Raw genomic sequence first — 26104 nt, 5'->3', positions numbered from 1 at the left:
TTTTCTCAAACAAATTCCAGGCACCAAAGATATTTTAAAAATTTGATGGCAGTTTCAATTACTGTACCTCATTACATACTTCCATTCATAGCACAAAATGTAGCAAATAGAAGGTGCTAAAAAAGTGATATCTATTTTTCTTTCAAAAGTAATGGCTATTTTCTTTCTCTGTTAAGATCACTGCCCAGGGAGCCTTGGTGACTCAGTCAGTTAAGTGTCTGACTTCTGCTCAAGTCATGATCCCACGGTGCTGGGATCGAGTCCCGCATCGGGCTCCCTGCTCAGCGGAGAGCCTGCTTCTCCCTCTCCTTCTGCCCCTCCCTTCCACTCATGCTCTCTCTCTCACTCTCTTTCTCTCTAAATACATACATACATACATACATACATACATACATACATACATACACACATACATACAAATCTTTAAGATCACTGCCCAGCCAATCCCAAAGTAGAAAGTATTCTCTGACTTCCTCTCTCTTGCCTATCCCCTGTCTGGAAGGCCCTTCCTTCTTCTCGGTGTCTAATCAGTAAATTCTCATTCATCCTTCAATGTCTCCTCACAATTAACTCTTCGGTATACTTTTCCCCAACATGCTCAGTTAGAATCAACTATCCCTTATCTTTATTTCTAGAGCATTTCATACAAATTTACATATGGCACTTGTTACATTACATTTCCATCTCTTGCTCACGTTCTTGTGTATCCTATTAAGATGTGAGCTCTGGAACAGGGGGTTATGTCGCCTTTATTTTGGTTTCCACAGTCCCTACAACATTTCGTGGCACATCGTAAGTGCCAAACAAATACTGTTGAATTACATTATATAAATATTTTCAAAGAAAACAATTCTATGTTGTTTCCCCTTATTAATTTTAAATACCCCCAAAATCAGAGTTCAACCTTCCAGTCACATTTTAATTCATTCCCTGTGAGGATCCTGATGAAACTTTCCCATACATGCAGCATAATGAAAGACAGGACATCAACCATTTTCTTGGAAACCTCTCTAGAGAAATAAACATGAGATTTTTAAATTCACAAGACTGAAAATTTTGTTATCAATTATTCAATCACATTAACACAATATTATATTTAAAATGTATTCACTTCTCACAAGAGGATGAGCTTTCTAATTTATTAAAGGAATGATTTGCTTATGTGTTAAGTTCACAGGCAATTTTAGTCCATCAGGACACATTTATTGAATTTAGTTTCCTGAGCAGTAAGATCATGGATTGAAAGTTCTGAAGTACCTTTTCCCCTAAATGAATAATTTCCTTACAACGGAAAAATACCCATTTAAAATCTGTGTTTGGTACAGAGAGGGAAAGCTATATAGGCTGAGTAAATACTTTAGAGTGGACTGACAGTTTTCAGTTTTATTACTCAATGCTGTGTTTCTTTCATATCTGGATGAATGCATTAGGCTTTCAAAATGATAACTAAAGATTTTAGTAAAACCAAACAGTTTAATCAGCTGTGTTAGTTTCCTAGGGCTTAAAACAACAGAATTCATTCTCATAATTCTGGAGGCTAGAAGTCCAAACTCAAGGTGTCAGCAGGGCCATTCTCTCCCAGACTGTGTGGAATCCTTCCTTGCCTCTACTCAGCCTCTGGTGGCAATCAATCATCTTTGGTGTTCCTCTGCTTTTAGACGCACCACTCCAGTCTTTGCCTCTGTTGTCATGTGGCCATCTCTCTTCACATGGCATTCTCTTTTCTTATAAGGACACCAATGATATTGGATTAAGGGCCCCCTGTATTCCATTATGACCTTGGCCTAACTAATTACACCTGCAATGACCTATTTCCAAATAAGGTCACATCATGAGGTACTGAGAGATAGGGCTTTAGCATATGAATTTGGGTAGTGGGGGGCACAATTCAATTTGTAACCCCCACTATTCTAAATTCTGTTAATGTAAAACAAAATAAAAGCCTCTTTGGTAGCAAAATTTAGTGCATGCCAAAGAGAGAAAAATTAATCATAAGAATGCTTCTATATTAGTAACACTAGGAAGGAACATGTGAGTGCCTATTTAGATTTTTGTTACTGTTTAAGAAACATTTCTTCTCTCCCTTTGATGTAGGCCTAGTTTAGAATCAGGCCCATAAGATAGAGTATATATAGTCTAAAAATACTAGAGTGCTTTCTAGAGTTTATTATTTATAACATACCAGATATCTAATTTGGACATTACCCATGTTGGATAGCAGCTAAAATAATCATGTTACTTTGTCTCAATGTAATATGGGATCCTGGAAACATAGTAGTCAAAATTCTTCAGGTGGAAGAGTCCGACACATACTTTCTGTATATCATATCTTCTCTATATAAGAAACACTCTGAGAACATGTTTTATGATTATGTGTATGGGCAAAAGTGATTATTTAATACATGCAAAGAAGATAAAGAAGTAACTTTCATTTATATAGCAGTTTAACTTTGTAAAGCATTTAATTTAAAGTATTTTAATACTAATGTTGTGGTTCTACAGTCTGACTTGGTTACATCTTGCATTTCACAGAGAAGGAAACTGAGTCACTCAAAAAGTGAATTGATCAACATTCAACTAAGTGTTGGGAAACAGAATTAGCTCTCATGTCTACTGTCTTACAGCTTTATGCTTTTATTGGTTTGCTACTTCCTAGAAATGTTATCGCCTGTTGAAAAGCACAGATTGATTGGGATCCCACTATGGACAAGGAACTGAAACAGATGTAAAACGACATACATGCTCCCTACTGATAAGATGGTTACCACCTAGATGGAGTGGTGCAAGATTTGCACAAGAAATTTACTAACAATATCCAGCAGTAGACAGTAAATATTAAAAGAAAGTTACAATCAGTAAGTACTAGGAGATTCATGAAAAAAAAGAGAGGGGACAGGGAACACTAGAAACTGGAGTTGTAAACAAGGGCTTTATGGAAGAGGAAGAACTTGAACAGGGCTTTAAAAGAATCAAGAGGGTTAAGTCCCATATGGAAAGGGGAATTGTTGAAAATTTCCAAGTAAGATAGTGGAATGATTAAGGCAGTGTTTTAGAGAGATATATTTGGTAGTCACAATGCCTTTGTTCATGATGGATAACTTGTCTGAATACTCTCCCCACTTCCCACCACCATCCCCATATTTCTGTATAACTTCTTTTGGTCCTTAAAACCAAGTTTGGGTTTCAGAAAGCTTTTCTGGTCTTTTCATTCAAGATAACACAGTATCTGGGGCGCCTGGGTGGCTCAGTGGGTTAAGCATCTGTCTTTGGCTCAGGTCATGATCCTGGGGTCCTGGGATCAAGCTCTGAGTTGGGTTCCCTGCTCAGCGGGAAGTCTGCTACTCCCTCTCCCTCTGACCCTGCCCCCTGCTTGTGCTCTCACTCTCATGCACGCACTCTCTCTCTCTCTCAAATGAATAAATAAAAAATCTTTTAAAAAAAGAAGATAACATAACATCTTCCCTTTTCCCTGCTGGGAAAACTTCTCCTTGCACCTTGTGTTTATTTCTGCACAGCAGTTATATTAACATTATTATTTCATCTTCCTCAGTGGACAATAAACTTCTTGCAGTCAGAGTTATGCATATTTCCTTTCCGTGACCCCAGCACAAAGCATGAATCTGAAAAATAGTGGTTGTTCACTGAACAATTGTTGCTCTAATCTGAAGAGTTGTGATGTCCAAGATGTGTTAAAGAGGGAAAGAATGAAGCCCAAAAGATCAGTTAAGAAACCCCTGCAGTAATTTGGCACGAAGTAGGGAGTGTTTAAAGGGAACAAGTTCCCTGGGAATAGTAAGGAACTGGTGAAATAGGAAGACATTTATTGGAGTATTGACTAACGAGATATGGGTTACAAAGAAATAGATTGTTTGGAGGTTCTAAATTTGACTTACTAGGAAAATGAGAAGACTGTGATTTCTTATTCTTTTGTGGCAGTCCTTAGCTGGGCACTTTGGACTTCTAGAAAGTTCTGTGGTAGACTTCAGAGAGTCCTTGAAGCCCTTGAAACTATTAGCAAGTTTATATATGTAAGGTCTTATATTTATTTTCCTTCGGAGAGGCTTCATAGTGGCCAATGAATTCTCAGTGGTCTGGTCTTTACATTTGTTAAATGCTACAGTTCTATTCAAAGGTATAGTAATAACTAAACAACAGCCATAGCCTTTCTGAGAGATATCATTTTTTAAAAATATTGACTGATATGGCGTCTCACAGTATCTTTAACAACTGTTGAACAAGATCATGGAAAATAGAGCATGATATTGAAGACCAAGCTGTATAACTTTAAACAACTTACCTAAGATTTTTTAAAACTGTTAAATGGGACAATGATAATATGTGCCTCATGGAGTTATTGTGAAGGTTATATGAAGTACTGTTTATAACATTTTTAGTACTCAATAGTATCTCTTATTATTTTTGTTATTATTCTCACTCAGTTCTAACATGTATTAAGCATCCATTAGAGTGCCAACAGTGTTCTAGATGCTGCTTCTCTTTACCACAGAGCCTTTAATTTGCCAAATAAATTTGATAGAGATCAACTTCTATACACACATTATGGATGAGGTAGAGACCGGTAAATACCTTGCCCGTGCTTACACAGCTAACACATGGCAGAGCCAACATTGCAAGAGTCAGAAAACAGATGCAATGTAGGCAGGCATGAGGGAGAGCACAGAACAGAGCAAGTGTCAGTGACACATGAGCAGCAAGAGATGTGAAGCAGCAGTGCCAAAGAGACTTTGGAAAAGAGAGAACACCTTCCTGAGGATCTGAAGTATGTTCTTACTGGGCTAGAAATCAATCCCAGGTTTGGCCAGCTTTGGTTCTCTAAACAACTGAATGTGAACTGTGTATGGGTGGGGAGAAAAGTGATCTCAGGGTAAATGAAGCTGAATATGAGAATAGAAATGTCATGACCAGCTGCAGTAGTGATTAGAAAATGTTCACTTACTTCAACCTATTGGTCACTGATACAAACTGGAATCGAGTTTACATTAAACAGTGTCCAGATATGTTTCGTATGGGACAGAAAGCATTTTTTAGCTCAGCCATTGAGGCTAACAGAGTTTTTCCTACATACACACACACACACACACACACGCACACACACACATATAGATACATATATACAAACACACTCCAGGTAATTTGTCAGAAAGTGACCAAAAACTACTATGTACTCATGTAATAGTCTAGGTCCACCACTGTCAGGGATTGTGTTACATTTTTATCCTCATGGGCAGACCTAAGATTTGGTTTTGTTGGCTCTAAACCTGAACGTTCCAAGGATGACTCAAGCCCACTGAATCAAAACCAGGATTCCAAGTATTAAGGATAGGGACCCCGAGGGAGACCCACCCAAGACTTTCTGTCAATAAGTAAGAGTCCTGGGTATAAAGGGGAAGGAACAGGCAACACCAATCCGCAATAGGGCCTACAGACCAGGAGTGGCTCCATCTTAAAATGGAAATTCTAAATTGTTGTCTTCATTTTCTGCACCTGTTACCTGTGTTAAACCCCTTTAAGCGCAGTGGTTCCATATGGCCGTAAACTGATAATAGATACTGTATACATATGCTAAAACATTCATTTTATGATTACTTGTTAATTGTCTATTCAGTCTCTTTGCTGATTATTCTTTTATCTTTAGATGTATTCTTTAGACAATTTTAGATGAGGGTCAAGGAAAAGGGGAAATGAACCACATCTAAAGTAAATATTAAGTCTCACAAAATTTGAAAGAGGCACATAATTAACATTGTGTATATATTGATTGAGATTATGATTTCAAATTATATTTTGAGTAGAAGGCAATGTGGGTTAGCACGTTAACTTTGACTTGGAATGGTCCTGAATTTGAATCCCAGCTTTGTCTCCTATCTTGAACTTGAGCCTGGAAATCAACCTCCTCAATCTTCTACTTTCTTAATTAATGGGAATAATGCTAACTTCCCTGGGTTTTTGTGAAGATTAAAAACTACAATCTGTATTAAGTGTCTAACACATGGAAGTACTACTTCACACACCTGGCAATTCATGACTCCAGTAATTGCAGATAATTAGAAATTGGCTGTATATTATACTTTCATTAAATGGTTGAATGAGTTTCTGTTGCTATAGGTTTCGCTGGACTACATTATGAGCAGGACTGTAGCTTAAATGACTCTCCACTGATAATTAGGCATTATTAAAAGTTGTAATAAGTCTTGCAGTATTCTTCTCATTATCCTAAAACTATTCTGCCAAAAATAGCCAATTTTTAGGTGAACTAGAACATTTATTTTCCACCTTTTACATGCCTACACTCCATTTAGTTGTTAAAAAAGAGTGTAGTAATAAAAACAGGGAAAAAAGTGGAAAGATGTCAAAACCATCAGGCTGCATTATCTTTCTTAGCTGGAAGTGAAAAGAAAGAAGTTGAAAACAGTGGAATAAAGCAAACTATTTTCACTACCAGTAGATTTTAATGCCCATGTTGTGTCCATCCTCAGGGCTCTGAATAAGTTAATATTTTCCAAAAGTACATAGTATTTTACCAAGATATAATTCAGGCCCGGTAAATCTCTGCCATAGCATGTTCATTTTTTTTTGAAGAATTATAATTAACAAACTGAGGGTTCTAGAGGGGAGGGGCGGGGGGGATGGGTTAGCCTGGTGATGGGTATTAAAGAGGGCATACATTGCATGGAGCACTGGGTGTTATATGCAAACAATGAATCATGGAACACTACAACAAAAACTAATGATGTAACGTATATTGACTAACATAACATTAAAAAAAAAAGCTTGTTCAATATTTGGCAACGAAAACAGTGATCTAATTGGACTGATTGCTCGAGCTAATTTCCAGCCCTGGGTATGGGCCTAGCTCTGAGCTAAGCAAGGATCCTGTCCTTGACCAGCCTTGTCTGGAGAGCACAGGGGCAAATGCCCATCAGTTCACAGACTGAGCTCCTTAGGCAGGGCTTGTCCTGGAATTTCACTGATGGAGGAAATATACAGAACTCCCTGTTCTTTTCTTTCATAAAGTTTCCAATCTGGTTTTAAAAAGCACATTGATGCTTCTGGCATCTATAAAGTCAGTAAGTACTAGCTTTTCTTTTTTCTTCCTTTTTAGTGAAATGATAAATAGATTCAGTATTCTGTTAACTTGGAATCATAGATCAGCCTGTGAGAGTCTTTGAGATTCTCTGGTTAGGGTCTTCAAGTCAGGTAAATTGAGGTTTGAAGATTTGAGTGGAAGCTAGAGTCCTAACTTCGGGCCCTGCATAAGAAGTAGTGGCCAGCACCTTTTTTTTCCTCCTATAAGTTTTTATCTTTTATTTTGTTTTAAGAAATTTAATTCCCTTTCTTTTACCCTTTTTACAGGACCTATTGGGAAGATAGTAGGTATGTCCATAAATTGAAAGAAGTCACATCAGCTGTGACAATGGAAGGATAGCAGATTATTAACGTCTCCCTGTGCTTCAGTAGCCAACAATCTTCTCCAAGGGCTGTTGACTTCTTTTCCCCTTCCATAGTATTTTGGATGTACGCCAGGAACCATCTTTGATGGTGTGAAAAACCAGAGTATATACAGTTGCTGGAGGGAAACTACTTTTCTAGGGAAGGAGCCAAGCAATTGAAAACTAAGAACTCTCACCCTGTTTTGTTAGATAATTATAACTTCAGAAAATATAGTATTTTCTTCCCTCCTCCCACCAACCATTTAACTGGGAAGCAAGTTATTAGCAACTTCAGAACTTCTCAGTGGAGCTGGGGGAAAATGGTATTATATATATGAGGAAATGTAATTGGATAATAAAAACAAAAGATTTCACATTATAATTTCTTCCAAGTCATCCATTTTGTAGCAAACATTTTGGTAGCAAATGTATACAGTTTTTCAAGAATTTTCCTCTTCATTTGTTTTTTTTTAACAGATTTAAAGTAGAACAAAAATTAGACTTCAAAGAAGCTTTGTATTCTTTGAATATAACTGAGATATTTAGTGGTGGCTGTGACCTTTCTGGAATAACAGGTAGTGTGATAAATAATTCTTATATTATTATGTTAATATGTTTTCTTAGTAACTCTGTCAACTGACTGATCTGAAAGAGCATTCGGCCCCAGAAAATATATACACACCCAGTGACTAAATGTCAGAGTCATGTTGAGCTCTCTGTAAACAAGCACTTCATTTTGTATTTAAGTCACTTTCCTTAAAGAAAGTCAGAAAGCATTTTAGAATGTTAGATAAGCCTTCTAAACATTCTTGTAATAAAACTATGTAGGTTAAGTAGTATACGGGCTTTTATTTCAGCCCTGTTTGGATTTCTTTATCTGAATAATGGGAATTACAACTTTGAGGCTCTCATCTATGCAGAGCTAATAAAACTCTTATAAACCAATTTGCAAATGTTAATTTGGTAATATTGGAGCCCATGAAATAGGCATCAACAAGCTGCTGGATGATGAACACAATCCAGAAATTGTAATGCCACAGCTTGAAGATTTAGCTTGAGACTAACAACACATCTGAGGAGATGGAGCTTTTATGCTAACTCACACCTGGGAAACACCACATGGCTAAGATGCTCACTCACACAACAAAGCCCAAGACAGTGTTTTATTTTTTCTTGTCTTGGCAGTACCCACTTGTTGAAAAATATCTAACTAAGGAGAAAAAAAAATGATAGACAAAGAGGGCCAATTTGTCCCCAAGTTCCTTACCCTCTTTTAAATGCAGTCTTCTGTTTTATTAAAAAAAAAACAAAAACAAAAACGGGCCTGACAATGCAAGCCTGTCTGTCTGATGGGGTTTTGTATCATAACATAGAAATATTGTGTATTCCTATATAAGTATCTGGGCTTTGGAGAAGTATTCATTAATTTATTCACTCATCAATTATGTGGGTAAACGAATAGAATGAGCTTTCCTGATGGAGGAGGTGGGTGGGGTACACTGGTGACAGATGTTCATTATTACCTTCACACATGATTTAGCTACTTGTTTGCACGCTGACAGAGATATCTGACTTCTCTGACAATTTCATCGGCATCAGGAATGAGGCAGTCAACATTAAATACTGCAACAGCACACTATCTAATTGTACTCTGGAACACAGCCATCTCGCCAACCTAAAATCAACCAACCCATTTTTCAAGTACTTCTTCCTGTTAGCCTTCTTTCTGGCCTTCAGATGCTCACTCACTATACAGCAGGCATTTCAAGCAGCCACTCGCTCTACAAATCTCCAGCAACTGGTGACTTCTATAAAATCTCCTTTTATAGGCAGATTTATCACAAAAATACCTCCAAAATTCTTTTTTTTTAAAGGTTGGGTTTTTTTTTTTAAGATTTTATTTATTCATTTGAGACACAGAGATACACAGAGAGAGAGAGAGAAAAAGCATGAGCAGGGAGAGAGGCAGAGGGAGAAGCAAGCTCCTCGCTGAGCCAGGAACCCGATGTGGGGCTTGATCCCAGGACCCTGGGATCATGACCTGAGCCGAAGGCAGAGGCTTAACCATCTGAACCACCCAGGTGCCCCCCTCCAAAATTCTTTATAAGAGAATTTGTGCAAGAGAATATCTTCAAACAGCAAAAAACAAACGTCCAACATTTTCTGCTCTTTCTCTCCTGAGTTGCCTATTTGAGTTGCTTTAACTACTTTGGTTCTATCTTCCTGCCAGAAATAAAATAGCCAGGGCCATCACTGGTACTACATCTGGTCATTAGGAGAACAGTAAATTCCCTGCTATCCCTATTTATCACTCATGCAGTAAACATTCTCTAAAAGCTACTGTGAACCAGGCTAACACTAGTGCTGTGGGATATTTACACAGGAGCTACTATCCTATACTCCTATAATTCACAAGCTTTGAATGAAATGTTTTCAGACAGTTACTTTTGGAAACTTGGAGATGAATATTTGGCTTCACACTGCTATTACTTCTTGTGGTTACCTTTAGTAAAATATTTAAGCTTTCTGAGCCTCAGCTTTCTAATTTGTTAAATGAGATAAATTGTGATGAAAATAAATGAAAGAATGTATGTAGGTCACCTTGTTCCATATCTGGCACATAATATATACTAACTAAATGGTAAATATATTTAAAAAAAAACAAGTGGGTCTATGGCACATTAATATTTACTTGAACATCTTCTAGCAAAGCTGTAGAAGGTTTTTGTCCTCTTAATTTGACAGAGACATACTTGGAATTTTCATAGAAAAGGAGAAAAATTATTACAAACCTGAAGAAATCGGTGGCTTTATGGAGTCCAGATTCCTTGTTCCAGTCTATTAGCTGTCAGGTCCCATTCTTTTCCCAAGATCAGGTCCTCTTCGTGGTAAGACCAGATACTTGAGACCAGAGGCTCAGTCTGATAGCCATGGAGTCCCTTGACCTGGTATCAGTGCTAAACTGGGTGAAATTTTCCACTGCACCCCAACATGCTTTTTATTCTTCACTCTTGGCTTGGTATGGGTCTCTAGGTCAGCTACTCTGGGCTCCATATGTGAATCCTGTCTTATTCGCGCAGTCCTCGGGAAAGAACATGCTTACTTGCCTGATCCTGTAGCACACCATTCTCTTGTATGTGTGTGGAGAAGAGGGGGCATCTTCTCCACACACATACCTCTTCTCCCTTTTCTCCATCTTATTTGTTTCTGTCGCTGGACATATTCATATCCATGATTTATTTGTTTGACAAATATTTATTGGAAGCCAACTACATGCCAGGCAGTTTTGTAGGGATGCATAAAATGGACAAAAGTTCTGCTTCTAGTGAAGTTTACATCTGCTGATGAATAATTAATAAGCAATTAGTTAATTAAATGCAGAGGTGATGGATGCTGTAAGTGAACTAAAACAGCATCATGGAATAAATGGTGATTAGGTCAGATACAGGCAGAATTTGAAGACTGGGTTGGGAAGTTAACATTTTTGTTGGGACCTAAAGAACAATGGAGCCAGTCAGGGAAAGTTCTGGGGAAGAGGGTTTTAAGCAGAAGGAGAGTTAGGGCTAAGGCCTTGATACTTGACCTTAAGCTGGAGCTACTGGATGAGGAGAGGAAGGTAGCAGATGACGATAAGAGGTATTCGGGGGCCCAGATAAAGTGATCACAAGCAATTTGGAGTTTATTTTTAGGAAGCCATTTTTTTTAAAGATTTTATTTATTTATCTGGCAGAGAGAGACACAGCGAGAGAGGGAACACAAGCAGGGGGAGTGAGAGGAGAAGCAGGCTTCCTGCTGAGCAGAGAGCCCGATGTGGAGCTTGATCCCAGGCCTGAGCGGAAGGCAGACAGGCCGACGCTTAACGACTGAGCCACCCAGGCGCCCCAGGAAGCCGTTTTTTATGCAAATATCCCTTTGGAGAGTTCTCTTTCTCTTGCCTGAGGGGCTTTACTTCTCTGTGAGGTGCCAGAGCTGGTTCCCCTCTATTGTAAGGAATTTCTTCCCGAATCCTTGTAAATCTGGTGGTTTTGGTGGAGTCTGCCTGGTCCCATCAGCTTTCTCTCCCAAGAGAAACAAAGCTCTTTTTTATTCTTTCTCTTCAAGTTTCCAGGCCCATCGTCCTTCCTCCACTTTCTGGCCACCACTGAACCCGTGAGCATGTCTTTATTGTCTCTTTGAGGCACACTGTCAGATCTGAGTGGTCCTGACACAGCGGGAGTGGCTGATGGCTTCTGAACTCCTGGCTTCACTTTCCCCTTCTCAAGGAGACTATCCCCGCAGGTCACAAGATCAGAAACGCTTCACACATACAGCAGTTCCACCAAGGGGAGAAGAGGAGCATGTTCTCTCAGCTTGTATCCACACTGGAACAGAATGTTGTAAGACACTATCTGACATGAGGAATTTGACACATTTTAAAGCATAGCTCTGAAGTGATTTGGTAACAGATGACACAAAAGCTCTTTAGACTTTCATAGCCTCACCAGTCTTGAAAAAAAGTAAATTTTGTTTTAAAGTCAGATCAAAACTTAATACAGAATTCAAAAGGCAAGTTGGCTTTGAGGTTGAATACATAGGGTGGGATTAATTCAAATCTGTAAAGCCTTTTTCATCTTGTCTGTAGACCATGGCGAAGCGGGGCAAAACCTTCTGTTCATACAAATATTTCACTTAGTGGGATACCTGATTTGAGGCTTATCCCCTTCTATCTTTGCTTTTGTATCTGGGCTAAACTTGATCTCTCTCTCTGGGTCTCTGTATCATTTCTGCAAGAGCTAAACTACCTTCCATCTCTAGCAAATTAACTAACTTGGGAAGAATTTGTTACTGTTTTTTTCCTAGAAATTTCTTTGTTCACTTGAAAATGTAATTAACCTGGGACCTAATAAGTAATGGCTCTGAGTTCTAATCCTTAAATACACTTTCCTATTTTCCAACAGATTCAGCTGAAGTGTTTGTTTCCCAAGTCATGCAACATGTTTTTTTTGAGATAAATGAAGACGGCAGTGAAGCCGCAACATCGACTGGTAGGACAAATGGTTTCACAACCAGCCAAGAGGAAAGACTGGGGGTGGAAATGTGCAGCGTTAGGGCATCGGCATTTCTGCATGACTCTGACCTCCTGTTTCCTTCCTACTGTCCACTACACTGTAGGAAGAAAAGAGAAATTGATTGTATAAGCTATTTTTGCATCTCTGCAGGTGCTGCTTAATAAAAAAAGCCAGGGAAGGGATTTGATTAGGACTTGAGGCTTACCTACTAATATTGCCTTATTTGTAAATTGCATTTTACCTGCCAATCAGGAGATAGGACCTGTGGAGGAAACTTCCTGTTCAAACATGAAATCATTATTATTCAGGAATGCTTACTCTTAGGTAATTGTATTAATTTCCTTCTTTTATTACACCAGGTAGGCCCCTACTTTTCTAATACGGTTTTTGTCATTATCTATACACCAGTGGCTCTCAAAGTTAGCTGCCCATTAGAATCACCTGGAAAGCTTTTTAAAATCCTATGCACAGTCTATCCCCCAAAATTAAATTAGTAAATTAATTAAATTAGTATCTCTGGAGGTGAAATCCAGACTCTAGCATTTTCTTACATTTCCCTAAGTGATTTCCATGTACGTCCAAGGTCGAGAACTAGGGCTCTGCGGTGGCTTGCGGCCCGTCCTCACTACTGCAAGTCAAATATAGTGTGTAGACGTGGCAGCAACATCACTTGGAAGCTTCTTAGAAATGCCAACCCTCAGACCCAACACCGGACCTACTTAATCAGAATCTGTTTTTTCCAAGGTTCCTAGGTGATTTGTGCACAATTTCACAGTTAGCGATCCACTCCTTTATGATAGATTTCCTTGAATAAATGGCATTTTGAATAGTATCTATGCTGCATACAAGTAATCCTCAAAAAATAATTGGAGGAAATTTAATTAGAAATGTAAAAGCAACTTTAATGAATGTCTCATAAGTCTATTTTAATTCTTTAGACTCTTGTGATTTTAGCCAATATGTAAAAGATATGCACCTTTAAATGGTCTTATTGATAAATTTCTATAAATGTATATCCGTGTTGTTAATTTCTCGGTTAATTTGTAATACTATGTAGTGTCAATGGATTTTGACACGTGGGTGGGTCACACTGGACTCCCGCTACTGTTCTGTCATCTCCCAAAGGACTTGGCGTTACTGTGCTCAAGGACCTTAGATTGGAGAGCATGGGCTATTTCAATCTTGGAGAAACAAAAAAGTTGCATTGGATGAAGTTGTTGGTCTATGTAGACAAGTTTTCCAGCTGCTTTTACATAAGAGTCTTTACAGATCATCGTCTGATTCTCTCATTATATTGGTGAAGAAAGAGGCCCACGACATGAAGTGGTTTGCCTACGGTCATACTATTAATTGACAGCTGAGTTTGTACTCTAATCAGGTTCTCTGACTTCAGGTTCAGAGCTCTTTTGACTATCACCCACTGCCTCTAATTTAAGTCTAGAGTTCTCTAAGAGGGGCTAATAATCATTAAGGGAACAGCAGTGACCCTGATGTGTTACACATCAGAATAGTTTTCAGTGTGAGTATTTTGACTTTCAGCATCTGCTCAGTGGATGCTCAAGAATAAAAAAAATCTCAAGTGTTCACCCAAGTGAGAATGGGAATGACACTGACTATGGTTTTTTGTATTCTCTCACCAATTCAGATATAAGTCTCTATTCACTGGTAATTTGGGCATCATAGCCCTGATATTGCAGGTAGGAGAGTGCCATGCATTTTATATTACTAAGGTTATGCTTGATTCTGAAAGCGATCAGAATATGTCACCCCCAGATAAGCCACTTTGTCCGAAGCGTTGTTGTGAGCTGAAAAAGATGGAGAAACAGCACAGGAAAAAAATAAGAGCTCTCTACTCTCCCACAATCTGCCTAAAAGCAGGGCATAAATTTCCCTTGTGAAGGTGTCTCTCCTCCTCTCTTGCGTATCAGAAAGAGAATAACCTTTATCACAAGAGATGAAAGTTGGCACTGAAATGAGTCTACATAACAAACCTTACTAAATAACCCTCTTATACTATTAATTTTTCCCATATATTTACCTTCCCACAATTTATTGCCCCTTTTTTGGTCTAGTCACTTCTCCACAATTTACTACCCTTTGTTAAAAAGGTAGATAAGCTCTCAAGCCTAACATTTTGCCGGGAGGCGGGGGCGGGGGGATATTTACTTCTTTTCTGTGAAGTTCCTTTGGGGATATAGAATAAACCATTTCTTCTGTTAATCTAGCTTTTGTCAGTTTAATTTGCATACCCCAGTCACAAACAAAGAGTGTAGAGAATATTTTTCCTTCTCTACCATTATTCTTCAGTTTTGATCACTCCTGTTGCATTTTTTAAAATGATTTTTCATGAGTCTGAAAAAAATTGTACAAAATCATTGCATTATTGGTAAAGGAAACATCTGAATTGAGTGTAGAAATATTTAATTTAAAAAGAAAAAAAAAACTCAGCCATTTAAGTTTATCCACTCTTAAATGTTGGCAAGTTCTACAATGGAGCCACATGATATAAATTATTATAGTAAATAATTATTAAGGCAACAAATCTCTTCTTCTAACCACATAATAAAAATCCCATAATCATTCACAGCACAAATCCTAAAAGTTCTGAGCCCACAGCATAATTTTGGAAAAGTTAAAAAAAATAAATTTGAACTCAGATGTGATTACCACAAGCCCAGAGAATAGAAATGAAATGCAAACATATCTGGATGGAATTAAGAGTTGAAATATTATAGGAATAAATCATATAAAGTAAATAAAAAGTAAGCAGAAAATTACTGTTTAAAAGAAGAACTTTTTCGACTGCTTTCACTAAATTGAATCTAGTATCTGACTTTCTTCTTCATTGAACGTAAATGTGAAGTTAGAATTATTCCTTGAACAATCCACTATTTATTCTTCTGCTCTTTGATTTTAAATTTATTCCAGATATCTCTGTATTTTGGAAAATGATTATTTTTCTCCATGTTAACTCATCAAATGAAATGACTTTTCCTGTCTACAAAAAGTATTGTGGATATATTTTCTTTTTTCATCCTTTAATGTGCACATCTAAATAAGTATTGTCTCTATTTCATAGGCATGCACATTCCTGTGATCATGAGTCTGGCTCAAAACAAATTTATAGCAAATCATCCATTTCTGTTTATTGTGAAGAATAACCCAACAGGTATCTTTTCTAGTATTCTCTGGGGGGAACTGCTTGAGTCAAACAGACCTAGTTCTAGTTGCTATTTGTAATCTACATATCTGAGACCATTTATCCTTTCAATGTATTGAATCTGTTTCCATTTTTCAATTTATTCTTTCAGTGGGCTATTTAGTGTATGCCTCTTTTTATTCCAGGCATTGTATTTTAAGAGGTGACAGGGGCCTAAAATAGGGCAGTGGTAGTAATAGCTGCCAACACAGTTATTATTATATGCTAGCGATTTTAAATACCTATCTCTAAAGCTAACACCATTCCAACAGGTTAGCTATTTGACCAATGACAACATAGAAGCTCAGAGAGAGGTTATATAATTTGTCTAAAGTCATATGGTTGGAGAGTGGCGGAGTGGAAATAGCACCTGTTTGTTTCAGAAGTCAACTCTCCATGGTGCTGCAAGAGGAATAGAAATGGGGAGTTGCACAGTTGTGAAGGTTTCAGAGGTAGATTCCAAAAGAACAAGTGACTAGCTATATTCTCTGAGTGGGAGGGAGAGGTCAAATATAATTACAAATCTCCAGTGTGGGCAGTTGATGAAAGATGATGCAGTTAGCTACAAAAGGTGGGTGTGGATTGGACTGCATCTGACACAAAGGCAACATGTGGAGTATTTGGCCATGTGCTCTGCACACAATATCAGCATCCCTAGAGACTGACAGTGTGAACTTGGGTGTTAGACTTGGCTCAAGTCCCAGCTCTGTTAACTAATGGTTGTAAGACAAGTCAATGATATTTTCTAAGCCCTATTTTCTCCACCTCCTATTTAAACATAGTATTAGTACTAATCTCTCAGAGTTAAAAGAATATATGAAGGCTGTAAAACCATGCCTGGCACGTACTGATCATTATGAATAAATCAATAATTATGAATGAGGGAATGATTAAATACATGAAGGAAGGAAGGAAAATGGAGAAGTTTGTATAAGTTGGGTTACATGGAAAAGAGACATAGTTAATTTTAGATCTGAATCTGTTAGATTAGCTAATGGTGCTGATATTATTGGCCTCCTGAAGGATATACCACTCTCTGTTTTAAGGCTCCATGAAACCAGTGCTGAGTGACCCTACTGAAAGTTACATCTTGGAAACAATGAGATAGTTTTAGATATGCTGAGATTGCATTAACACAACTTCAATTCCAACGGTGGACGTGCCAGTGTTAAAGGATATTCTGAGTGTGTCATTTGATCTATGCATCCTTAACCTTTGGATAACTCTAATTTCTTACAATTAGTATGTAATTATCAAGTATGGAGAATTGAAAGAAATGAAGCTGCATTGGACATCAATGCACAAGGAAATAATGGCATTTAGAATAATGTTGTTTGACTCTGTTTACCAAGTTGATGACCAAGGCCATGTAATTGCTACCAGTTAAACAGCAGTGAAAATTCTAATCCCCAAATAATCCATTTATTTATTTATCTGTGATAATGCTTAACTATCAGACCTTAATGACAATTTCTACTGTCTCATGATCTTTATTGTAATGAGACTTTCTAAACTAGGGTTACTCCCTTAAAGTATTGTTTAAAACAAATGGCTACTCATTTATCGGGGGCTGTATGTTGTTGCCATATAAAATGTAGAATGGGCCATTATCTTAAGACGATACACATTGGGTGGTTTATTTATTTTTCTCTCACAAATGAACTGAGGAAATCACTGTGATTGACGAAAATGGTGCCTTAGCATAGCATAGTAAACAACTAAGTGGCTTAATGCTTTACGTAAAATATATTCATTTGACCATTACTGAAGTAAGAGGGTGAATGATTTTAGATTTAGTATAATCAATTTTTATCAGATTTAAAATTTTCTTTTCGTCAAACAGTCTCTTGGGCAAAATCCAAACATTATTTGTATTTTTCTACCATGTTAGTTTTATATTTCAGTATATTTACCCAAACCTCTTACTAAGCTGAACTTCTAAGGAAATGAAGAACATTTTTTTCTACTTTCAGGCTGAGGGGGTAGGCCAGTGTTGGAGACTTCCAAACAAAATTGTGAAAGATGCTATATGAAATGTGCAATTTCTCAGAAAATGAATCATGATTCTGAAACTGACAGTACTGCACACACAATAAAACAAACAGCGTTTAAAACTCTTTATGGTTTTGGGTTGAAAGAAGAAGCAGACTGCAGGATATACATTAAGAAATCTTTCTTCTAGGCTATTGGCTTTGGTTATGCTAGTGTATTTTAATATTAGGAAGTAAAAGTTGTAGACATATATTGGTTAAATATGGAGGACACCTCTTTGAGAAGGGGGAATGTAGAGAAAAATGGAAACAATAGTGATTTCTGCTTCAGCCTACCTCTCTATCCATTGCTGTTATGTCCAGGGAGAGTTCACTAATCCATCCAATTTAATGGAGAGTAGATTGGTGACTGCATAAGGACTCCATTCAAAACGTGCTACTCCTTGGTCAAAGAAACAGATTGAAAAGACGGGGACAAATGGCTTTTGTGTGATGTCTTACACTTCTGAGTGTTTAAAATTTTAAACTCTTGTCTTCAATTATGAGTTCAGTTTCCATAAAAGTCACTTAAAGACTTTCCCAAACAATTCCAATAAGCATTTTAATGCCATAGAATAATAAATAGACAACAGTCATTACTGATTCCTATTGTGACAAAAGGCAATATACATCTTGGGAAAGTTATTTGTGGGTCCCCATCTACCTGAAAAACAGGAGAATATGGTTTCTTTTTCTTGAAGTTATTCTGAGATTTTTGAGGCAAAATATTATTGATTATAATCATTAAAAGCAAAAATCTGCTGGAGATTATGTCTATTTCCATGTTACTGGCTCTTCTAGGACGATCTGTCTCTGGGCCGAACAGTAAAGAGTTAATGAAAAAGGACTCTAATAATTATTACAAGTACATTTCAGTATAATTTTCATTAGCTTTAAAACGATGTAAAATTTATTTTATCACTTTTGAAATTCACATTTATTACATATATCTGTAAGGAACGTAAAAGTCAAGGCAACCCTTGGCATTGATCCATTCAAGCCACTTCTCTTACTCTAGTTGAAAAGAAAGGTGAATGGATTTTGACACATCCTTTATTTCTGTTTTGTCCTCTAGTTGTTAGTTCCTTTTCACTCGCAAACACAGAATGGCTGGATTCAGGTGTTTATATTTCTGCTGTATACAATATCACCTCAGTGAGGATTTGGAAAGCACTAGCAATAGAAAATATTGTCTTTTGCTGTAAGCTTTGCTTCAGAGCTCAGAGAGGACATCTGAGAAGCTGCTACTTTAACCCTAAGGGCTTATGTTACAGGCATAAAACAATGACTGCTGATACCTTAAATTTATAACTCCACCAAGTTCATCACCATTTCATTATGCTGTGTTTGCCCGAGTCTCTATATTTAGAAGAACACCTCCCTGCCACTTTATTTTTGCCTTCCTATATGAAAAACAGGACTAATGCATTTTCCATGACAAGCTGTTGTCGGTGTTAATTTACCTCATAAATTACCAGAAAATGATTAATAATGATATAATTATGTATTTTAGACAAAGGAGAGGGTTTTGCTGTTAGACGTTGCCTGTTTATCTTATACGGAGAAAAAGACTAAATGAGCTCTTAAAATATTCAGAAAGACTAATTATTGTCAACTTTTTTCTCCAGAAATTCCTAGTTGTGTTTTTTTTCTTTTCCTAGAATCAATTTTGTTTATGGGAAGGGTGACAAATCCTGACACCCAAAAGATGAAGGGAAGAGATTTAGATTCACTGTGATTGAAAAGAACAGCCTCAGAATATAAGATGATTCCTGAAAAATAGTTGATGGGCAAAATAGCATCATCGTGCAAGTATTTTCTACACATCTTTTTCTGTTTTAACTGTACCTGTATTAATCTGTACTGATATAGACCTGTATTAATGAATAAGTGAAATTATTAATAAATGAATTTATTCATTATTGTTTCTGGTCCTTATATTTTATATAGTCTATATGAATCAAAAGCAGTGAACTTACATAAAATATTACTATTAATATGTTAGAACAATCTTGTCTAAGATATTTTGACACCAAATTTCTATCTTAGATATCAAAGTGTCTGTATTCCTAAAAAACTGGGCCATCTGACCCCCAGGCATAGCAGCATTATCCAGACCACGCAGAAGTAAGGTCAAGAGACAGAGTGGGCGTGGTATGTGTCTCTCTGGGGGCCACTTAAGATAGAGAGATCTAGTATCCATGACAGTAGATGAGCTTTGAGTATTTTACTAATCTTAACTTAATCTTTTGTTTTGTTTTTATTTTAATTCCTATTAGTTAACATACAGTGTTATATTCATTTCAGGTGTACAATATAGTGATTCAGCACTTCCATACATCACCTGGTGCTCATCATGACACGTGCCCTCCTTCATCCCCATCACCTATTTCACCCATCCCCCCACCCACTTCCCTTCTGGTAACCATCAGCTTGTTTTCTATAGTTAGGAGTCTGCTTCTTGGTTTGTCTCTCTCTCTCTCTTTTGATGAATGGATAAAGAAGATGTGAGATAGATATATATATCTATCTCACATATATATATGTGAGATATATATATAATATATATATTATATAATAATATTTCACTGTATATATATACACATATATATGTGAGATATATATATATAATATATATCTTATATATATCTTATATAATATATATTATATAAGATATATATTATATAATATTTCACTGTATAAATATACACATATATATGTGAGAAATATATATATATACAGTGAAATATTATTCAACCATAAAGAGAATGAAGTCTTGCCATTTGCTACAACATGAATAGAGCTAGAGTATCATGCCAAGTGAAATGAGTCAGAGAAAAAGAAATACCATATGATTTCACTCATATGTGGAATTTAAGAAACAAAACAAATGAGCAAAGGGAAAAATCTTAACCTAATCTTAACTCCATATATTAACATTTAATATTTGCCATTGTTTTAATACCTTTTGGGACATATCTATTTTCTGATTTATGCTTTAAACATGTATAACATGTTTATAATATGTTTATTAAACATTTTCCCATGCATGAAAGTGACAGCTCAATTAGTGTGATTTAGGAAGCTGACCTTCCAAGATTTTATAACACTGGACTAAGAAAGTGTTAGAGCCAAGACTGTAATCTGTAAAGATTAAATGCAGAACCCTTTCTCTGAATACTCGGAAATGTCAGATCCAAATATTCAAAAGAATACTACATTCCAATGACTTGATACAATACGTTTCACAGTTTTTCTGTTTTCATGTTAATGATGTAGAGTATCCTTTGGTTGGTTTGTCTGGCAAGTCTTCGCAGAGAATTTCATGATAATGGCTACCCATTGTTGAGCTCTAATTATGTGTCACACACTGAAGTAAGCACTTTATCTACATTATGTTAAACATACTAAAAACTCTGTGGGATAATATTACCCACCTTCCAGATGAAAAAATGGAGGCTCAAAGATGTCATATAAATTAGTTAAGGACACATAGCAAGTAAATATGGCGATCTTCACAGTATTTCCAAGTTTGAAGCCAAGACTATCTGAGTGAGAAGTCTGTGACCATAATCTCTGAGTTATAATCCCTTCTACTTAAATCCTTTATTTTTTTTTTTAGGATTTATTTATTTATTTTGAGAGAGAGAGAAAGAGAGAGAGCGGGGGAGGGGCAGAGGGAGAAGGAGAGAGAGAATCCTCAGGCAGACTCCCACTGAGCATGGAGCCTGATGCGAGGCTTGATCCTAGGACCCTGAGATCATGACCTGAGCCAAAATCAAGAGTTGGCTGCTTAGCCGACTGAGCCACCCAGGCGCCCCCCTGTGTAAATCATTTAAAGTAGTGCAGGTCTTCCCCTGAGACATTGTGCTGTCTAGTCTCCAAAGTCTAGATTTCTGTCTACAGAAAAACCTAGAACAATACCCAAGACATTATGAAAACAACTTTATAATTAATTATGATTGCTTAAAACCATAACGTAATTGAAAGCAATATTCATTTTTCTAGACGGTCAACTTGAGCTTACTTAGCTATAGCACAGCAAATGCTAATCTATATGTTAATGATATACCACAAGTTTGTTGCTCATCATGGAACGGGTTTAAAAATATGCTTCCTCAATTCAGGAAGAAGAGGAATAATAGGCTGTTAAGAGGATAGTAGTTTTATTCAGGTCTCTCCGAATTCCTGTTTCCGTTGGATTGCTTGAGTCTTAGGATCCTCTTCCATGTGTAACATGTGAGTTTGCTCTGGAGATTTATTTATTCTTTCCACAAATATTGAGCTTCCACCATGATCCAGGCACTGCTGTAGAGATCAGGGATATAGCAGTGAACAAATATGACAGGGTCTCTGCCTTCATGGAGCTGTCATTTTACTGGTGGCAGAAGAACAATAACCAGTGAACAAATAAAACAGGATAAGGAATTAAGAAGGGCTTTATATATTTTTTTAAAATATTTAATTTATTCATTCATTCATTCAAGAGAGACAGAGAGAGCCCACACAGGGGGGAGAGGCAGAGGGAGAAGCAAACTCCCCACTGAGCAAGGAGCCTGACTTGGGACTCGATCCCAGGACCCTGGGATCATGACCTGAGCGGAAGGCAGATGCTTAACCACCTGAGCCACCCAAGCATCCCAAGAAGGGTTGTATAAATGAGACAGTGTAATAAGGAGACTGCCCAAGTTTCACTTTAAGTAGTTTTTTTCATAATATGTTCCTTATATATTTGCTTTTCTTCACTAAGATCTGCTAAACATCTGCTTCAGTTTCCCTGCTATGGAGCCTGACTTCTCACTGTCACATGTTTTTCTTCTCTGATGTCATGCTCTGCACCTGGTAGGTGTTACTTGCCTTGCAAAAGGAGAGTGTTTAAGCTCCTCATAGAAGAGAGGGCAGGGGAACCCCGGTGGCTCAGTCGGTTTAGTATCTGCTGTGGCTCTGGTCATGATCCTGGAGCCGTTGGAGCCCAGTGTCAGGTTCCCTGCTCAGCAGGGATCTAATTCTCCCTCTCCCTCTAACCCTCCCCCTCTGCTCATGCTCTTTCTCTCTCTCAAATAAATAAATAAAATCCTTTTAAAAAAAAGAAGAAAATGTAGCTTTCTGGTATGGGTTCAAGCTGAAAATCCCCCTCCCCCTGTTCAAGAAACATAGCTGCCAAAGCACTTTCAAGATTAAAACCTTTAATCTTCACCTTCAGTGAAATTAACTCAGTAGTTACTAGAGCTCCATATCACAAAGTTTAAAAATTTCTGGAATATGGGGCACCTGGGTGGCTCAGATAGTTAAGCATCTGCCTTCGGCTCAGGTCATGATCCCAGGGTCCTGGGATCGAGTCCCGCATCAGGCTTCCTGCTCCATGGGAGCCTGCTTCTCCCTCTGCCTCTATCTCTCAGTCTCTCATGAATAAATAAATAAAATCTTTAAAAAAAAATTTCTGGAATATATTTATAACATATATAAAATAAGATATGAAATAAAATAAATATGAAATAATTTTCTTTGCTAGGCTATATGAAATCTTTAAGATCACAACAGTACATAATCTATGTGGGATAAAAATATTGTCACATGAATATCCTTTGAAAAAATCTAATCCATCATATACATATCACATATACATTTTTTTTCTTCCTTGAGATAAAATGGCCATCAAAGGAGTAGTATTTTTTGGAAACTTTGGAATTGGGTTTATTGACTTCACACAATTATAATTCATGGCATACTCTAGAGCAGAGAGTCTGCTACATCAGGCAGTGGGACCTAGAGGGTCAAAGACCTAAGATTTCTTTTTTGGGGTGAGATTATAGAATTTCCTGAATTGGGTAATAATGATTTGGAAATCTTGAAAGACACAGAAAAATTAGGCAGATTTCTTTAGAAGTCAGTGGTTTGGACTTCTGGAAGTAAGATATTTTCTCACAGGAAGGCCTTGCACCATTGAGACACATCCAGTGAGGGGCTGCCCTCTGAGCTGTGTGGATACTGAGACTGACTCTGCATAGGGTGGAAAAGTTAGCATACTATAATCTGTTTTTCCCCTGTATTTCTCGTGTGTGTGTGTGTGTGTGTGTGTGTGTGTGTGTGTGTGTGTGTGTGTTTCCTGGCTCCTTATGTGATCAACTCTAAACCAAGCTTGAAGTTCTAGAGGCCAAAATCTGTTTTTTTCTTTTCTATCTCTTTTTGATGCCTCGAGTGACCACCCTGATGGTATAAAGAAAGTGAAAGATGAGACATTTTTCACGGTCTAAAATTATATATTTGGCTTGTCACCTCAATTCTCTGGGGCTTCAGTGCCCTTACTAGTACACTGAAGGGTTGAACAAATCTTATTTTAAGTCTCCATTCCAAAGTCCTATGTTTGTAAATCTTGGACTTCTCATCAAAGACACATTTCTGGAATAATGTTTTTTGAGTCACCATTATCCATAAACAGTATGTTTTCATAAAACCAACAAAAATTCCAGGATGTGCCTCTCACTTGGATCTTGGTCTATTACATTATCCTTAATGTATTTACAGTTGTCTTTTTATAGGTTTGAGATTCAATTTTTCTATTATATTTTTTTAAAGATTTTATTTATTTGACAGAGAGAAAGCAAGAAGAATGGCAGGCAGAGGGAGAGGGAGAAGCAGGCCCCCACTGAGCAAGGAGCCCGATGTGGGCCTCGATCCCACGACCCTGGAATCATGACGAAGGCAGATGCTTAACCGACTGAGCCACCCAGGTGCCCCTGAGATTCAATTTTAAAAACAGAATATATATATATACACACACACACACACACACACACACACACACACACACACACACATATATAATTTTACTCTTGTGGCAGATACCTCTATGTCATGAAGATTTTTGACGATTGCTTCCTCAGGATAGAGCTGCTGCTGGGCAGTGGTGACCTAGCTAGGGATGTCATTTCATCTGTCATTGTATTTATCTGAGTGGAGCCTGGCAATTAGTTCTCATCCACGGAGTTGGAGTGGAGGTGAGTGCGCCACTTGTGAGCCCACATGATGAAGAAACAAGTGTCCCTCTTGAACTGCTCTCTCTCCCATACCACAGAGCCATCGATGCTGAAGAGGTCAAGCACTGACCTTGGAAGCTCTCTTTAGAAAGTGACAGAGCTCTTTCCCTGCCGCCCCTGAGTCGCACGGAGGCGGAAGGTCGCGTGCAGTCAAGATTCGGCTACACTCGTAATCCACCGCCATGGCCGAGGAAGGCATTGCTGCTGGAGGTGTAATGGATGTTAATACTGCTTTACAAGAGGTGCTGAAGACTGCCCTCATCCACGATGGCCTAGCACGTGGAATTCGCGAAGCTGCCAAAGCCTTAGACAAGCGCCAGGCCCATCTTTGTGTGCTTGCATCCAACTGTGATAAGCCTATGTATGTCAAGTTGGTGGAGGCCCTTTGTGCCGAACACCAAATCAACCTAATCAAGGTTGATGACGACAAGAAACTAGGGGAATGGGTAGGCCTCTGTAAAATTGACAGAGAGGGAAAAACCCCATAAAATGATTGGTTGCAGTTGTGTGGTGGTTAAGGACTATGGCAAAGAGTCTCAGGCGAAGGATGTCATTGAGGAATACTTCAAGTGCAAGAAATGAACAAATAAACTTGGTTTTTGTTCCACAAAAAAAAAAAAAAAGGAAAAGAAAGTGACAGAGCCCCTGTTAGCCTGGGTGCCTCTGTCCCCGTGTGTCGCAGATCCTCTCTGCTGCCAAAGCCACCAGGAACACCCACTGGCATTGCACTGTGACATGAGCAAGAGTTACAGTTTCATTGAAATTTAAGGGGGCATTAGTGACAATAGTAGGTTAACTTGATATTTTTAATGGGGTGCTTCTATAGCAAAACCCAAAATATGTGGTGTAATTTGAAGCTGGGAGCAGTAGCAACAGCAACACAGATGTAGCAGGCTGGAAGACAGGAGAGTTTGTTAAGCTGTGGAAATAGTTGGTACAGTCATTGCCTGCGATAACTTCAAAAGTAGACCATGTGCGTACCAACCCAACACCCAGCCAGAGACTACATCCACATCTCTCGTGAACTTGGTGGACTCCTTGGCCTGTTCTCACCACATAGAATATGAGCAGAAATGCCATGTGTTACTTCTGGCTGCAGTGGTTATGAGGCACGTTTGTCTACTTTTCTTTCTCTTTTGTTCACTCTGTTGCTGTACACCAACATTAAGGGTGACCACGGAAACCTTATAAGGCATCTGGAAGATGGCAGAGGCCCCATCAGCCTGGGTTTCCAAATGATTGTGTGGATCACATCCATCTTATTCTCTGCTGCCAATACTGACCAGGGATTCCCATGATGGACTCTACTAGGAGCAAGAGATATACCATATAGTGTTAG

The 26104-nt window shown here is 37.9% G+C and overlaps 1 protein-coding gene and 1 pseudogene across 2 annotated transcripts in view; both read left to right on the top strand.

Annotated features, from left to right (window-relative positions):
• SERPINI2 (serpin family I member 2) overlaps nucleotides 1–19649 on the top strand; it is a 30420-nt gene extending 10771 nt beyond the window's left edge. The window contains exons 5-8 of one of the 2 annotated variants that reach the window (XM_027585706.1): nucleotides 7929–8026; nucleotides 12389–12475; nucleotides 15579–15668; nucleotides 19390–19649. In XM_027585706.1, the coding sequence (XP_027441507.1) occupies nucleotides 7929–8026; nucleotides 12389–12475; nucleotides 15579–15668; nucleotides 19390–19466 (352 nt within the window). In that variant the 3' untranslated portion in view covers nucleotides 19467–19649. The remainder of the gene's footprint in view (nucleotides 1–7928; nucleotides 8027–12388; nucleotides 12476–15578; nucleotides 15669–19389) is intronic. The other variant, XM_027585707.1, reaches the window with a different exon arrangement.
• Nucleotides 19650–24892: 5243 nt separating this feature from the next.
• On the top strand, nucleotides 24893–25388 carry LOC113917685 (annotated as a pseudogene).
• Nucleotides 25389–26104: the final 716 nt, after the last annotated feature.

This window comes from Zalophus californianus, chromosome 1 (genome assembly GCF_009762305.2).
Source record: "Zalophus californianus isolate mZalCal1 chromosome 1, mZalCal1.pri.v2, whole genome shotgun sequence".
Lineage (NCBI taxonomy): Eukaryota > Metazoa > Chordata > Mammalia > Carnivora > Otariidae > Zalophus > Zalophus californianus.
This window is presented reverse-complemented; position numbering and strand designations above follow the sequence as displayed.